This window comes from Dipodomys spectabilis, unplaced genomic scaffold, assembly GCF_019054845.1.
Source record: "Dipodomys spectabilis isolate Male_0828 unplaced genomic scaffold, ASM1905484v1 ptg000002l, whole genome shotgun sequence".
Classification (NCBI taxonomy): domain Eukaryota; kingdom Metazoa; phylum Chordata; class Mammalia; order Rodentia; family Heteromyidae; genus Dipodomys; species Dipodomys spectabilis.
This window is the reverse complement of record NW_024870679.1, coordinates 5,523,783-5,540,677: the sequence shown is the minus strand read 5'-3', so window position 1 is coordinate 5,540,677 and position 16,895 is coordinate 5,523,783. Positions and strand designations below refer to the sequence as shown.

At 38.6% G+C, this 16,895-nt stretch overlaps 1 protein-coding gene across 2 annotated transcripts in view; it reads left to right on the top strand.

The window, feature by feature from the left end:
• Positions 1–16,895, top strand: part of Ntng1 (netrin G1) — a 343,587-nt gene that overhangs the window by 280,069 nt on the left and 46,623 nt on the right. Inside the window, exons 5-6 of one of the 2 annotated variants that reach the window (XM_042680340.1) lie at positions 7,478–7,645; positions 13,071–13,205. The exons of the other annotated variant lie outside the window; for it this stretch is intronic. Coding sequence (XP_042536274.1) covers positions 7,478–7,645; positions 13,071–13,205 — 303 coding nt within the window. The remainder of the gene's footprint in view (positions 1–7,477; positions 7,646–13,070; positions 13,206–16,895) is intronic. 2 annotated transcript variants of the gene reach the window in all.

Below are 16,895 nucleotides of genomic sequence, written 5' to 3'. Positions count from 1 at the left end.
AGACCCTTTTGAGGTCCAGCTGGGCTTGAAGTGTGGGGAAATGGGTCAGGAATGGAGCCGCAGCAGGCTCTGAGGGTGACAGGCCAACTGGGTGGTGTGGGGGTGTAGAACAGCAGTCATTAAAGCCCTTTTTCAAGCAGATGCCCTTCCACAACCATGATATGCAGATCTGTGGAATGGGAAAGGAGAAAGGAGGCAAAGGGGAATTTGGCAGAGCCTATCTCTTTTATGTAACATCAAGCGCTCTGGATCTACAAGAGGCCTCTTGACCTGAAGGTGGACCTGCATGCTCTAATCTCATCCTAGAACACAGCACTAACGAGGTCCAAACAATCCGAGGGAGGCAGGAAGAAGCCATCAAATGAAATGGGGCTTCAATAACTACTTAAAGATGAAAGTCAGGCTGCAGTGGAGAAGGCACTAAGAGAATTCTAGAACCAGTTCACGCCCACCGTTGAGGAGATCTCTTAGCCCCAGAGAAACTATTACCCAGTTCATGCAGGGAATGAAAAAAAAAATACTTCATGCAGTTCTGATTTCTTTGCCTTCTATCTAAAGCTTCTTTCCCATAGCCTTTCTTTTGGAATAACTAAAATGAATTTTCATTAGCTTTGAAGTTGAATAAGCTTTCCTCATTTGGAAAAAATAGCAATAACCTACCTGTGCTACATTTAGTGTATGTAGAATAAGTTTTGTTGTCTTCACATAGGTAGTGTAATGATGAAATTGCAAGTAACAAAGGAATGCTACTAAAGAAGGCACAAAAGGGAAATGTAATCCTCTCTTCTTCCAGAAAATCTTTGACTTCCATTATCTTTCTCTCCCACTTTTTTGTTTGTTTGTTTTCCTGTGACTTCTACCTACCCAAGTCTTCCCCAGCCAGTCTTAGTGAAAGGGAACCTTCTGAGCCGCTGGAGAGGTGTGGACCTTTGTGGAAAGACAGCTTTGAGCTCCTTGCATCTAAAATGTGTCTAAATTTTATTGCTACTGACGAGCCATTACTCCCTTATCATCATAATTGCCTTCTCAAATTAAACATGTCATATGTATGACATTGATTTTTTTTTCCCTATCAAAACCATTATACCAATGGCAGTGAATGCATAAGGAGTGGTGTGGGAGGGGTTCCTTCCCAGGGGCATGTTTGGTGGTGTTCACAAAGAGACCTGAGTGTCATAGGTTGGGGCTGCTACTGCCCACAAAGCCTGTGACATTCTTGAGCTTCCTACAAGGCACCAGACAACACCATCCAACAAAGGATTTGGCTCAAAATGCTAATCCTGCTGCTAAGGCTGAGGAAGCTGATCTTGAGCAGCAGGACCAGGCCTTGTTCATTCTGTCACCTGGCACAGGACGATCTCAATCGCTCTGCTGGCCAATACTTGCCCCACCAAATCATGTACCTGTACCTTACACATTCCTTTAGTTTTGCTCATTCAACACTTAAGGAATCACACTTGCCTGAAATATACATACAATGTGATTTGAGATATTTTTTTTAAAAAATGGCATCAAACACATGTGTTTTTCAAAAATTTAAAAAGTCTGCATAGTTGACTCAAAACCTGTGTAGTGGACTCAAAATATGATCACTAAATCAGCTGCATCATACTGTGTGGCTGCTGTTTTTCTGAACTATTTAATGTATAAGAACAGCCAGAATCTCTTTGGGGACTTGGATAATGAAAGAATGAATTTAAACATAACTTTCTTCTCTCTCCCAGAGAAGGGTGCCTCAAGATCTTCATTCATTCATTTATTCACTCATTCATCAGCATTTCTGAGTGATTAATATGTTCCAGGCATTGTTTAAAGTTCTGTGGTTACAACTGTGAACAAAGAATATGCTACTTATAGTTTTATCCTTTTAAATATTCTTTTAAAATATACTTTTCAATACATTATGGCATTTTCACAAAGAAAACAATAAATAAATCAATATACTTTTCAGATGTGCTACATTTCATGAACATTTAAACAGGCCAAGTACTGAGGGATCACACCTACAAAGCTAGCTATTCGGGAGGTTGAGATCTGAGATAAAGAGCTCAGGGATAGTGCCCAGGTCCAGAGTTTAAGTCCCAAATAAGAGTGCAAGGCCTGGAGTTCATATCAGCACACATAAAAAAGATATTAAACAGAATGGGATATTAAGAGATGTTGAGGGGGTTGGATTGAGAGCTGTTATCGAGATGAAGTGATCAGAGAATTCTGAGAGACCCAAACATGAACTGAGCAAGCAATAATGACTGATGTTTGAGAGGTGTCTGTGGAATATTCAGGACAAGACAACGGGAAGTGTCATGGCTCCAAGTTGGCATGGTGGAGGAGCAACATGGAGGCATTGTTTAGCAAGAAGGGAAGAGAATGCTCGTAAAGGAGCAGCCAGGGTAACACCAAGGGCACTCGGCAATCAATGAACTCTTACTCTGAATGAGACGAAAAGCCATTAGGACTGTGAGCAATGATATTGTGATCTAATTTTGAGTGTTTCCCTGTGAAGAAGAGATCACTGCCAGACTGGGGGTAGAGAAAGCAGGTTGGAGACAATGGCAGGTGTAGGTGAGGGGCAGCGGTGCCCTGAACTGAGGTTAAGATGGTTCAGGAGGGTCAGAGGTAGTCAGCTTCAGAATGTATTCTAAAAGTCTAGCCAGGGGAATCAGCTAATGGATTCGTTGTAGGAATGAGAAAAGGAATGCATTAAGAGCAACTCCATCTGTTTTGATTGAAGTCATTGGGAAAAAAGAAGTTGTTATTTCTTGAGAAAGGGCCACCAGTTAGCAGAAGATATAAGAAGGTAGCCGGGCACTGGTGGTTCACACCTGTAATACTAGCCTACTCAGGAGGCTAAGATCTGAGGACCACGGTTCAAAGCCAGCCAGGGCAGGAAAGTCCATGAGACTCTTATCTCCAATAAATGACCAGAAAACCAGAAGTAGCTCTGTGGTTCAAGTGGTAGAGCACTAGTCTTGAGCTGAAGAGCTCAGGGACAGTGCCCAGGCCCAGAGTTCATACCCCACGACCATCCAAAAAAAATGTAGCCTGAGAACTCAGTTGTGAACATGTTCAAGTTGAAATAGTTATTAAATGTTCACATGAGGCTGCTAAGAAGGCCACTACATGCAGTGTCTGTGTCTGAGCACAGTGTCCCTCACTAACAGGATTTAGTCCAGTCTGGAAAGTACTATTTTAGAATGGTCCACCTATCGATTTTTTTTTAATTCATGAGACTGGAGAAGATGAATTTTTAAAATAAACATGTCCAAGGACTGGCTTCTCAAATGTTTGAGAACATAACAAACTGCAAAAGAATTTTAAGAAAAAAAAAACCAAAGCAATGAATAAATAGGGAAGGAGAAGGAACAAAAGAAAACACTCCTTTGTTAAGAAGGATTGTCAGCTACCCCTGAGAATCCACTGATGTGAATGATCATGAATACAAAGTGAAACCTGTGTTTTGGAGAAGAAAAAATCCAGCTTCAAACAGCTGCTGGTATGTAGGCAATGTAGAGAGGGAGAATGAAATTTAATCAGGATCAAGTTTTTTCCAGAAGAGCATGGTTGGGGGTAAGAAAGCAAGATTATTTAAAAGAAATTGACTGTAAGATGGACTGTGAATTCTATGCTTCAATAGAAGAGAAGTAAGGACAGGGTGAGTCAGTGAATTGGAAAATTATTAAACTATTAGCATTATCCCTTTAGGATAATATGATAATGTAGCCCTAACTGTATCATTAGCAATCATTAATGGATTCAATGCCTGAGTGGGAAGTGCAGGTACTAAAGAACGGTAAATGAACAGAGCACTGGAAGATAATACAGAAGTCTAATAATTACAATTACAGTGCCTTACACTTATATGATCTTCTCATGTTTAATAAATCACTTTCCAAAATATTTTTTCTCATTTTACATTCTCAAATATATCATGGCCAGATTGCTTAGCTTTATCAAAGTCTCATAAGAATCCTAGAAATCTTAAATGAACCTAGTTTTAATAAGCCTACCTCCTAACTTGAGGAATATTCTAAATGTCTAGTTATTTGCTGGCATAAATTTATAATAGAGTGTGTTTGGCTAGGTAAGCTTTCTTATATAATTATTTAACTTTGACTATCAACGACCCACAAAGACAAAGTTAATGTAGGTCAGGGGCAGTGTTTCAGGTTTTATACTCATAGGTACTTGGGAGGCAGAGATCAGGGAATTGTGGTTTGAAGCCAATGGGGGGAAGAAAAGTTCTGGAAACTCCACCTCTATTGATGACTGGAAGTAGTGGCACATACTTGTCATCCCAGTAACACAGGAAAGCAGACAGGAGGATTCCACTGAAGACCAGCTTGGGCTAAAGAAGACCCTATCTCAAAAAGAAACAATACAAAAATGGGTTAGTGGATTGACTGAAATGGTAGAGTTCCTGCCTAGCAAGGTCCTGAGTTCTCACCCAGCATTGCCAATACAATTTTTAAAAAACCAAACAGATTATTGTCATCACATAAATCTGTACTTGTCATTAAATTCAAATCGGAGATAATGCTGTTACATTGGATATTAGGATAGTGGTTCATGGGACTGATCTCAAAATGTTATACTTGGATTACTTCTTCCTTCCTTCATTCCTCTGTTCTTCTCTCCTTCTCCTTCTCTCCTTCTCCCTTCCTTCCTTCCTTCCTTCCTTTCTTCCTTCGTTCTTTTCTTTTTTCTTGTTTCTCTGCCCCTGGGTAGTACTGGAAATTAAGCCTAGGTCTTTGGGAGTGCTAGGCAAATGCGCGAGCTACATTCACAGCCCCAAACTTTAATGGTTTTCAGACTTTTTTTCTTGGATAATACTTGGTCAACTAGTGGCTAAATGAGTAGTTTTGACTTTTGAACAAATCCTGTAATGCCCCTGAAATCACCACAAAAAGAACTATATGACAAAATTTCTCCAACTTTTGCTCCACTAGCTTCCTGCCTTTTTATTCTTTTCAGGAGAATTGCTAATTACGTCTTCCCTTGCAAGGAGAGGGGCCTGGAGCAAAAAAAGCTAATACCAGCACAATACATAAATAAAAAATAGATAAATAACGATAACTATAACATAAAATAAATCTACCTACCTGCTTCTGTGTATATTTCTGAAGGCCATTTTACCCATTTCCCTCAAGTGGAAATGAGTGCCTCCTCTGCCTAGATTTTATTTATTTATTTATTTTACTTGTTAATGGATGCTACTTTGTTTTCTAGTTACCGAAGCACATTTGCCTAACTCAATAGTCAAGCTTCCACAGAGCTCCAGAAAGTGCCTAAGATGAAGTTTTGTACATAGGAGGTGCTTTGGGGAAAGCTGGTTTCATGAAATTAGGTACACGGGGTCTGTTGCCCTTTTCAAAGGAATTCCAGGCAGCTCTGAGCAATCCTTGGGAAAACAAGCAGGTTTAGAAACTTGCAACCACTGTTTCTAGAAAGTTTCATCTAGATTTTCTCTGTTGCAAACTCTGAAGCCAGGAAAGTTCTAGAAAGAAGGCTTTCTGATTTTGTGGGAAGACACAGGTGGTGCGTGTACACACAAGGTGCAACTCAGATCTAGTTGATTTTGAAATGTGTATTTTTGTCCAAAGAAATTGACTTTGAGAATCTGTCACTTGATTATTATTGACGGTGCTATTATTATCTTTTCTTGGCATCCTTTAACTATTGAGTTGATTTCTCTTACTCCATGTGGAAGTTCCAAAGTCTCCTCCCCAAACGCTCCTTTCCACTCTGGCTCCTCCCTTCCCTCATCTCTAGCCCCTCTTCCTACCCATATATTTACATACAGCTGATCTCAGGAAAGGAAATGGGTTGCTTCAGGATCTTCTGCTTCTTCTTGTGTCTTCTTGAATCAACTGAGCCCAGCAAGCTACTGATCCAAATCCAAGGTATCTTCTATTTTTCACTGTCCCAGTGTCCTCCATTTTTAGCCAAATCACATCAATCTGTTGGAGTAGCCAACTCTCTAACAAATAAATCCACATTCTTCTAACAAGTGGTAGCATGTTAGCGAAAACAATTGTTTTAGAGCTAGTTATCTTATTTTACCTTGCTTGATAACACTCATTTTTATTCTCAGTAAAATATAATCTTTCTACAATGTTACACAGTCTAAAGAGTAAATCAGCATTTAGCAAAGTTTTTCCCACATAACAGATTGACTCTATAAAATATAAATTGAATGAGTGAATGAATGAATGAAGAATGAGGTTGAAGAGTGACTGTGTTTGGCCCCCTGGTGAGATACAAGTTAGATGTTAACAAAAAGTTATAGGTTAACACAAAAACTATGTTTGGATAAACACAGTTTTCAGAGTCATGCTTTATCTTCCATATGTAAGAAGACCCACCTCATTATCCTTCTTTTTTTTCCTACTTAACAGATATTTAACAAATATTTAAATAAATATTGTACCAAAAGAGGCATTGATTTTATTATTTCTTTGGAAAAGATTGAACCACATTAATAACTTTTGATTTTGGTTGAGACAGAAGACAGGTATGTAGTACCCCTCCCCGACTCCACCCCTTCCAACTCCTCTCTTCGTCCATCTTCACATTCCCTTTCTAGTTCTTGCCACCATCACTCCCAAAACTCAGAGGCAGCTCCAACATTTTAAAGAAAGGAAGGAAGAGAAATCTGTCAGTTATTAGTGATCTGCCTTTTGGGTTGTTTTGTATTTTGTTTTGTTTTGTTTTCAGTAGCAGACTTAGCATGACACTTGAAAGAAAGGGAAATCTTAAAAATAGTTTTTTTTCATATGAATAATCTCTCCCCAGTTGAATGTGTGTGTGTGTGTGTGTGTGTGTGTGTGTGTGTGTGTGTGTGTGCTTTCTCTTACCCATAACCATGCACCTTTGGCCTGAAGAGAGAAATATGTAAGAAAGTCATCTTCTCTAAGCATCAGGGAAAAGCAACGTATTATAGGGTTGTTTCAGTCCCTACTAAATTGGCCATGATTTCAATGAAACCCTGTTAGTGCCTTAACCTAAACTATAGTGAGACAAGGAAGCCATGGGCAACAGCAGCTTCAGACTCTTGCTGCTCACATGTGTCTCTCCTTTTTTTTTTTTTTAGAAAAAGAAAAGACTGCAGATATGAAGGGAGTGTGGGGGATCCAATAAAACTTCCATGTGCAAAACTTAGACTTTTGCATCAGTGGAAACCAAGCCTTCTCAAATTTTAAAGGTGTACACCTGCAAATGCTTCTGTTCATCTTGTCTGCCAAGAATTACCAATCTTCAGTCATGCTCCTAATGTCCGACCTTTCTATCCTGCTTGAAACAGATGCTACTTCCATGCCCAGTCACAACCACCTGTTGTCGCCATGTGTCAATGTTGATTCCCATTTATGTAATGCCATCCCACCATCTTTTCTCCATCCCTCATTTAGCCCAAGCATGTAGTGTGCTGTTACTCTGCTGCTGTATACACTCTGTATACATCTCTGTTCTTCCTTGCAAGACTGTGAATGCTTCGGCCACTCCAATCGATGCAGTTATATCGATCTGCTCAATACAGTCATTTGCGTGAGCTGTAAACACAACACTAGAGGGCAGCACTGTGAGTTATGCAGGCTGGGCTACTTCAGAAATGCTTCTGCACAGCTGGACGATGAGAATGTGTGCATAGGTCAGTTCCATTATAATTTCAGCTTTTGTTTTCTGCTTTTCCAAGCTATGGGGAGCTAATATTTAGATTGGGAAGACTGGTGATTTGCACCACAGCTGAGCCAGAATGAACTTTCTCAATGAAGCAGAAATCTGTGATAAATTAAAATTTTACTTGTGCTGAATGAAATCATACTGGGGGGCTCTATTTTTAATCATTTTTATGTTGCTATGGGTTTAAAGAGAATGAGCTGAGAAATCATGCCTGGGAAATGAAGAGTTTTCTTTCTTCTTTTCTTTATGTGCATGAAATCTTTAAACCTGGTCATGTTGACCTGTTTCTATGTTCTGAAATTGTAGGATCAATCTTCAAAATGGAAATTCATTATACAGGATTTAATTATAGATAGGACCTATTGAAGCAGAAAATCTTGCATATCATTCATGATCAACAAGGACTGATGGATTTAAAATGTCACTATTAGAAGCTGGGAGTTGGTGGCTTAAGCCAGGAGGGTAAGATCTGAGGACTGATCTTGAAAGCCAGGTAGTGTAGATAAATCTGAGACACTCTTATCTCTAATTAACTAGCAAGTAAAAAGCCAGAAGTAGAAGTGTGGCCCAAGTGGTATAGTGCCAGTCCTGAGCAGAAAAAAGTTAATCAAGAGCTGGAGGCCCTCAATTCAAGCCCCAGTACTGGCAAACAAAAAGAAAAGTTATTATTGGAACTGAAAGCTTTAACAACTGGTAATGAAGGATTTGGGCTCACTTTTCTACCCTAGGAATGAAATTCCATTTATTGAATTTTTCCATAGACCCTTAAATAAAGAATCTTTTCCCAAAATTATTCCAGGCAATAAATTCTCTTAGCTTTCAGATTGAATAAGTGCTCAAAGCAGCATCTTTACAGTTTGAGTGCTACCATGCCCTCCCCCACAGCTGACCCTACCACCTGAAGAACAGGTGCCCTTCCTCATTCAGAGAAACTCCTCCTACCTTTTGTATAGTGGAGCCTGTCTGTTAGAAAAGGAAGCTGGCTAGGTGCTAATGACTTAAACCTGTAACCCTAACTACTCAGAGGGCTATATAGGAGGAGTGCAGTACAAAGCCAACTAGGCAGGAAAGTCTGTGAGACTCTTATCTCCAATTAACCACCAAAAGTAAGTAAGAGATAGATAGACAGACAGACAGACAGATAGACAGATAACCCAGAGGTGAAGTTATTATTCAAGATGTAGAGTTTAAGCCTTGAGTAGAAAAGCTAAGAGACAGAACCCAGGCCCTGAGTTCAAGCCCCAATACTGACACAAGAATTTGTTTGTTTTTTTTTCAAAAAAAGGAGGCTGATGGAAAAAGAAGAAACAATAAATGGAATTTCACTCTATACTAAGTTATATTGTGCAGAATACTGTGAAAATGTATATATATGAAATATTGTATCTGTTATCAGACTGATAGTTAACTATCTGGTCAATTTTGAAGGTAGAATTTTTCATGTAGAATCTGAATTAAACAAAATATGGAAGAAGGAAAATGACAGGGATGAAAGAGGATAAAAAGAAAGAAGTAAAAAGGGGGGAACCCAATTCTGTCTAAGATCATTGCTTTTTGATTGGGTTGTTAAAGTCAAATAGATTCTTGCTGTGTTACATAGAATAGCTGTATGGTTGTTTTGGAATTTAATTGGGCCGAGTATACATAAAATTGTTTATATCTACAGTGGTTTCTATTTTGCAAAGTACTTCCTTGTTTACCATTTGTGAATTAGTAGAGGAAGTACTGGACTTAAAGCCTGGAGAGTTTGGTTCCAATCCAGTGCGTATTTGATGGCTGTGTGCCTTAGGTAAGTCCTTTGAATCTCAGGGTCTGATTTGTCAGGATCAGATGGGATGGATAGGACACTTTGTGAGTGGACTTGTAATTTTTTTTAAACTTAATACTCATTAGCAAAATAGTAGGGTAAGTATTATACTAATAATGTTCCTTCTATTCTACTAGAGAAAAAAAGGCAAATTGACCCAAATCATATAGTTTTAGCAATGGGCATTTTGACTTCAAAAATTGAATACTCCTCTAACTATTCTGTCATAATTAGCACAGCTAAGCATGTCAGATTTTACTTTAACATGCCTTTTACTGTGCTTTTTGGATGACAGTAGCAATTTCACTGTGAGTTTATAAGCAGAAGTTCAATTGCTTTCATTACACCTAGGTTACAAAGACTCGAGTATTAATAAAACTAATGCCTTAAAAAAAGAAAAAAAAAAAAAGAAAGACATGAATGCCACGCTACTAACATGGAACAAACAGAAAAGGTAAAATAAAAAGAGCACAAGGATAAAACCTAATCATACATCACACAACACATAAAATTAAAGTGTTTCACAATTTTAACAATTTAAATAAATCAGGAAGGCCTGAAGGGCAAAGAGTCAAGGACAAGATTAAATGTCAAATTTAACAGGATCCACCACACACAACTGAGAGTTAAATTTAATTCCATTCTGTCTAGAAAGCACTAATGAAAATGAATAGATATTTACATAATTCACTTTCAAGGAATCAGGCTAGTTGTGGAAACTTTGAATTTTCCCTACAAATTCTCTAAATTAAAACTTTCTTAAGGTGCTTTTCCATTTTTTTGCATTTTTAATTTAATTTTATTGTCAAGATGATGTACAGAGGGGTTCCAATCCAATTTATTACTGGCTATGAAGGAACAGCTCCTATCTCTGTTTCCCTTAGATATTTTGGTGTAGTTATATAATTTTATATTGCAGCAAATACAAAATGCAGCTGGCTCGTCCTTGTTGCCACAGTGATGCTCCTTTGTAATTACTGATGAATTTACCTATTTTTCATATATAAATTCCCAGTCCAGCCATGTCTCCAAAGAGGCATGTAATTATCCTGTGATGACACAACAATTACATGAAGATGACATCCTCACATGCTTCTGTTTCATATAAACTTGAGCATTAGGCAGGAAGCTAGAGGATACACGGTTCATGACCTTGGGTAATCATTATTAATAATGCCTCCCAACAAGCTCTGCATTAGAATAAAACACAGGGCTCAGCAGTTGCTGAGCCTCGAAGTTAGGATGTATTTATTTATAATTCTCCTTGAAACCAAGATCAGGTAATCAGAGGTACCTTATATAGAACAAAGCAAATACAAAGCAATCTTAATCTCTATAAATCAGTTGTAGTACAACTTTTTAATCAAGCTACCAAAAGTATTTCGGGTTGTTTTGCAATTCCACAATCCTGCATATTTGTTTATCGTTTCATGGAATAAAAAAAAATATGATTCTCCAAGGCCATTTTCACTACTGCGACATCCAACCTTGAATATGGCTCCTTAACTGAAAATCTGAATTATTTGTACAAGCAGTGGAGAATAAAATCATTACTCTCCTTGTCTTTTTATAAAGTCATGGAATCACATTACATTTAGCCTCTTATAAACATACCCTGGCACTTACAATGGGTTCAGTGTCCTATTGTTTGGGTTTGTTTTTCTTTATTTACATTTTTTCATCTAAAATCTTATATTAATTATTTTGGAGTACTTAACTAGAACGGCGTGTGAGTTCATGCTGGCCAGATGTAACTTTGCTAACTGGCTTACAAAATATTAGTGATGTATTATTTTCATTAGCATATACAAAGAAGCTTCATTATGATATTTGCAACATGCATATCATGTACTTTGATCAAATGCACTTCACAACAAGAAATATATTACAGTCTTGATAAAAGAATAGACTTACACATATGGACAGACATTAAAAGCCAAACACTTTATTGTTTTTAAATATTCTTTTAAATTGCTCCCACATATACAATATTGGTAGAATAAAACTTATTACTTTAAAAAGAAGCCCAGTTATTAAGGGTAAACCAAACTAGATTTTCAAGAAAGGGGCATTTTAGGGATCATTTAACTTTATTTTTATCTACATTTTTCACTATTATAAATATTTTGTTTCATCTGACAAGAGTGGCTCATGCCTGAAATATTAGCTACTTAGGAAGCTGTTTTCTGAGGACAGAGGTTGGATCAAAGTTTGAAGGGACAAAAGGCTGTGAGACTCATACCTCTAGTTAACCTCCAAAAAAAAAAAAGCAGAAATAAAGAACATTTGCCTTGAGAGAAAAGCACGCAGACCCTAAATGCATGCTGCAAGGAGAGCACAATTAATTAATTAATTTTAAAATAAATGTTTATTTTATTAAGAATTCTGAATTCAAAACTCAACTTGACATGAAATACATCATAATTTTAAGGTGGTCTGAATTCTTGGAAAATATCTAATTGACCTCAAGAACACAAAGTCCGATCAAAGGCCCTAGGTAGCATATCAATCTGTGGCAGTAAATTTGATTCAGCTGAACCTCTCAGGACATAACTAGGTAGGCGGCTTGGTTTATTGGCTATATGATAGTCTTTCAATTTTAGCCAGAAAAAAAATAGTGGCTCTATATTAAAACAGAGGAAATTACAGAACAGTGAGGAAGAATAATTTGCCAAAGACTGCATAGTGCAATCATGCAGTCTTTGGTTCACAAAGGAACTTTGGCCCACAAATAACTAAGTTACAAATGACACGTGTCAACCTTCCAGCTAATGAAAGCCTAAGGAATTCCCACTTCTCCCTCTAGCTTTCCATGTAATAGAGTCTCAGAAGTAAACTATCCTATATAAGAATGGATGAGGAATCAAAAGGCATTCCATTTACTTCATATTATGCAAAATGGTATTGCCCTGCCAACAAAAATGATCATGAAAAATGCACATCTGGAATTATATCTATGTGGAAATTTATTGGGAATTATGAATGCTTTTCATGATCATTCATCTGAGCTGCATAAGAGCTATACCAACTCTGCTGAGCAAATGCAACATCTAAGAGCTCATCAGAAAACAGTATGCCATAAATAAGTTAAGGCACTGTCCCAAATCATAAAGCAAAACTGCGTTTGAATGAGCAAAGTGCATTCATATTACACATTTTAAATGCTCAGCAGTTCTCAAATATTGAGTGTAACAGATAATCCCATTTTAATAATTTAAAACAGATTTTACACTGATGGCATATTGATTTATCCTTGATACACAAACTTCTCGTGGAGTTCATTAAACCATCTCAAAACAGCCTAACAAATGGAATCTCCATTACGATCTGTTACCGCTGAAGAGCATGATGTCTTATTTCCTTGAAAGTTTTCAGCCGATTTCCTCCCCTCTCATAAAAAATGATATCATAGAAGGCTGAGCAAAGAAACGAGTGCTTCTGAAAGAGTCGTTATTGCCAGAGCATTTCATTAAGGGACATCTTTCTTTAAGTAAGTGATGCCTTTTAAGTAAGTGCCGCTGCGCTGCTGCTAACCTCTAAGCCATGTGGACTTGTCGCCAGCCTGTATGTTATCTTGTTTCTACAGAATGTTATTGTAACCGTTTTGGCTCAATCCATGATCGTTGTAATGGCTCAGGATTTTGTGAGTGTAAGACTGGAACTACAGGGCCTAAGTGTGATGAGTGTCTGCCGGGAAATTCCTGGCACCACGGCTGTCAACGTAAGTAACTCCGGGAGCCGCCCTCTGCCTGCTAAGCATGGCTGATTCTGCTTGTCTAGGCTGATGCGTGCAGCTTCTCAGAGCAGAAAAAGACCCAAACCGCTGACAAGCTTTAAGGGTGCTACTTTGTACCCCAGCCTGCATGGAGAAGAGTGATCCAATCGAGCTGGTTTCTCGGAAGCCCAAATTTCATCTCTCTCTGATGGCTAGTGCAACTTATACTGAAATGTTGTATGGGGATGCGTGTACCTGGCCGGACCATAAATTAAATCGCACAATAGGGATCCATCTTGGAAATCCTCACCACAAAATGAAGGGTAATGTATATGGGGTCAATATATTTCTTGAACTCAAAGCTACCCTGAAGCTATAGAGTTCATAAATTAAATGATATCTACATACCTTATTTCCACCGCTTGGCTATCAAAGCCATCACTGAATCTTAACCTGAAGGTAATAAATCTGAAGGATATTTAAATGCCAAGTGAACATAAATGACAAAGATCAATATTGATTTTTAAGCCTTTGAGGTTAGGTGTCACTCAGCAAGTAGGATACAGATGCCATTTGGTTCAGCCTCATTTCTCTGGAGACCATGAGGGTCTTCCCAAAAGCCTGGCAAGGCAGGTAGCAGGTCAGTTCGTAAATGGAACAGAAATGTAAACGTTTCTTCCAGGAGCTTCCTCCTGTTATTCACAGCCTTCTCTGCCTTGTAATTCTGTACTTATTTTCCATTGCAACTGTAGGGAAGCTTCCAGAGATTAACTAAGCTCAAGGTGTCAAAGGGAAGTCCAATAGAAGATCATACAAGCTACATAGGTAATCTGGGATGCATTGTGATCTTCATAAGAAAATTGAAAACAAGAACCATCTTGGCATTGTTGTAGCTTCTTTTATTAGACACAAAATACAGTGTGTATTATATTTTCCAGGTATAATTAATATAAAAACTTTCTGGAAATGTATTTTCTACTTTCCATGATCTTTGAAAGAAGACTTTTGAGGTTCATTTTCAGAGGTTTGAGGGTTTGGACCCAAGGCCTCACACTTGCTAGGCAGACCCTCTACTGCTGGAGTCACACACTTACCTGATTTTGCTTTACTTATTTTTCAGGTATGGCCTTGAGTGTTTTGGCCTGGGCCAGCCAGGGCTGAAACCCTACTACTTTTCTCCCACATAGCTGAGATAACAATTGCATGCCATCGTACTCAGCTATTTTATTGAGATGAGGGGGAAATCTAATATTTTTTCCCAGAATCTCTACAAATTATTACCCTCCAAATCATCTCCTGAGTGGCTGGGATTGTAGGCATGGACCACTGCATTCAGCTCAAATGTGTGTGTCACATTTATAGATCATTCCAATTAAAACCAGCCTTATTACAAGACCTGGCAGCCACCTGTGTCTACCACATGATGGATTCAGCTCGCAATTCTTTTTTGTTTTATTTTCACTTGAAAAAAAATGCCAACATGCAGGAACTGTCTAGAACCAACCCCTATGGAAAATTACATGCTGTTTCTAGATCATAATAACTTCTACAGTGCATATAATAAATTCCATATGATCAATTCTGCATAGAAAATTCTAGAAACTGAGAGACTACTCTCTTGGCTCCTTATGGAACTTATAGTTACCTGGCAGCTACACTTACACCCAATGTGAAGGCGAAATGAAATGCTATGGGCAAAAAAAAAAAAAAGAAAGAAATGCTATGGGCAGCAGTGAAGGTTAGCGACAAATGGAGATATTGGTCATTGAGTTGATCAAAATTATGGTGGGGTTCAAGAGCTAGAAGCTGAGGTCTCTGGTCACACTGATGAGGGCCATCCAGACATAGTCTCATGATCTTCAGTCATGGCCATACTCACCTAGGAGCCCTGGGGAAAGACCCTGGCTTAGATATCCTGCTTGCTATAGGTTCACAGAAAGTACTGTTCCCTAAGAATGTGTCCCAGGAATCATATAAGGAGGCAGAACTCAGAGAGGAACTGTCAGTCCTAGAACAGCTGAATACTGAGGCCTTGAGTTTGTCATCAGTCTGAAGGAGAAAGGAGAGACAGAAAGATTGAAACTAACACTGAGACTTAAGGCATAAAGAATAAAGAGGCTGTTGATTAAGACACTATTCTCCCGCAGAAAGTCTATGTTGATCTCTTGCAGAGGGAGAATGGATCGGCTCTTGAAGTATAATCAGGGTAAGACTTGGGGGAAGAAATAAATCAATATTGTCATGGAGAAATGTAACCCAATCAGGGAATATTTCACTGTTTCTGTATGAGTTATTGGTGTATTAGAAAGAGTTGAAGTATCACCAAATGTTCCTTTCTGAAATCAGAAAACTAGTTTATGTCTGTGATGTACAAATCACAAATCCCTCTGTGCCTCAGCTATACCACTCCCAGTGCCTGTTATGTGCATTGCTAGGAGGACGGGAGTCAGCACATGGAGTATGTGCTAGACCTAGGCATTGGGCTCATGGCAGAGGCTAAAGATGAAAAGATAATTGCTGCTATGGATATGTGGACATGGGGTTCAGCATCTTGAATGACAGGCTGGGTTGGAATCCACCCAATTATGACAGAAAGAAATCAGAATTAAGGATAAATGCACATACCTGTTTATTGGTGAAGCCTAAATTGGCTTGTGAATTAAGTAATGAAGGATGAGGAAGAGCTTCCCAAGATTAAAAATGGAAAAAAATGAGGAAAGGTGCATCAACTAATACACCAACTATACCTCAAAAACATGTAAGCCTTCTGATATGACTAGTCAGTAAGCTGTGTGGTGTGTGTATGTGTGTGTGTGTGTGTGTGTGTGTGTGTGTGTGTGTGTGTGGTTGTTTGAATGGGGATGGTAAAGGAAGAGAGAATGTGCGGGATATTTAGATTGTATTTATATTTGCAACAATAAGAAGAGTTTAGAAAATGTTTATTAATCCATCACCTGCCATAATACTGAGTCAGTTGATAGAGGGAATCTACCATGACACTCCTTTAGCTGCTGGATCATCCGTATTCTCCCAGCAATGTGGGTATTAGGAGCAGGGTATAATTAGACAATCATGTAGCATTGCCTGGGAAGGCCCATGGCAGATTTCAGGAAGTCTGGGAGATCCCTGGCCCAGGAATCCATTCCCAGCACCACCAACACCACCACCCCAGACTTAGAGAGGAAGATCATGGAGCTGCCATCCAAAAGGGACTGGGCTTCAGAAAAGAGAATAAAAGGATCTGGTTACTGCCGTGTTCTGTATCCTGTGAGTAGAGCACAGTCAGTGTTCTCTTTACATGGGTTCTTAATTCCCACAGACCTGGGTTTGAATCCCACTTCTATACATTAGTACCTGTAACATTTAGAAGAAATTATTTGTTTTTTTATGTAGAATGGAAGTGATGTTCTAGGGGCATAGCAAACTCTGATTTATTTTACTCAGGTCTGTGCTCAAATTGTTTAACAAAAACCAAGAACCCAGGTTAAAAGTTTAGCATAGAATATTATTGCAGAATGTGAATTGAGATTGGTAACTAGTGAAGTACTAGCTTATATATGTAGGGCTAAAAAGCTCATTGATTAGAAACAGTGCTGGGACAAAACACTGAAAAAGAGCTCACCCCAAAAATTTTAGCTATAGAAATTAACCACAGTGCTGGGTGCTGGCGGCTTATGCCGGTCGGTAATCCTAGCT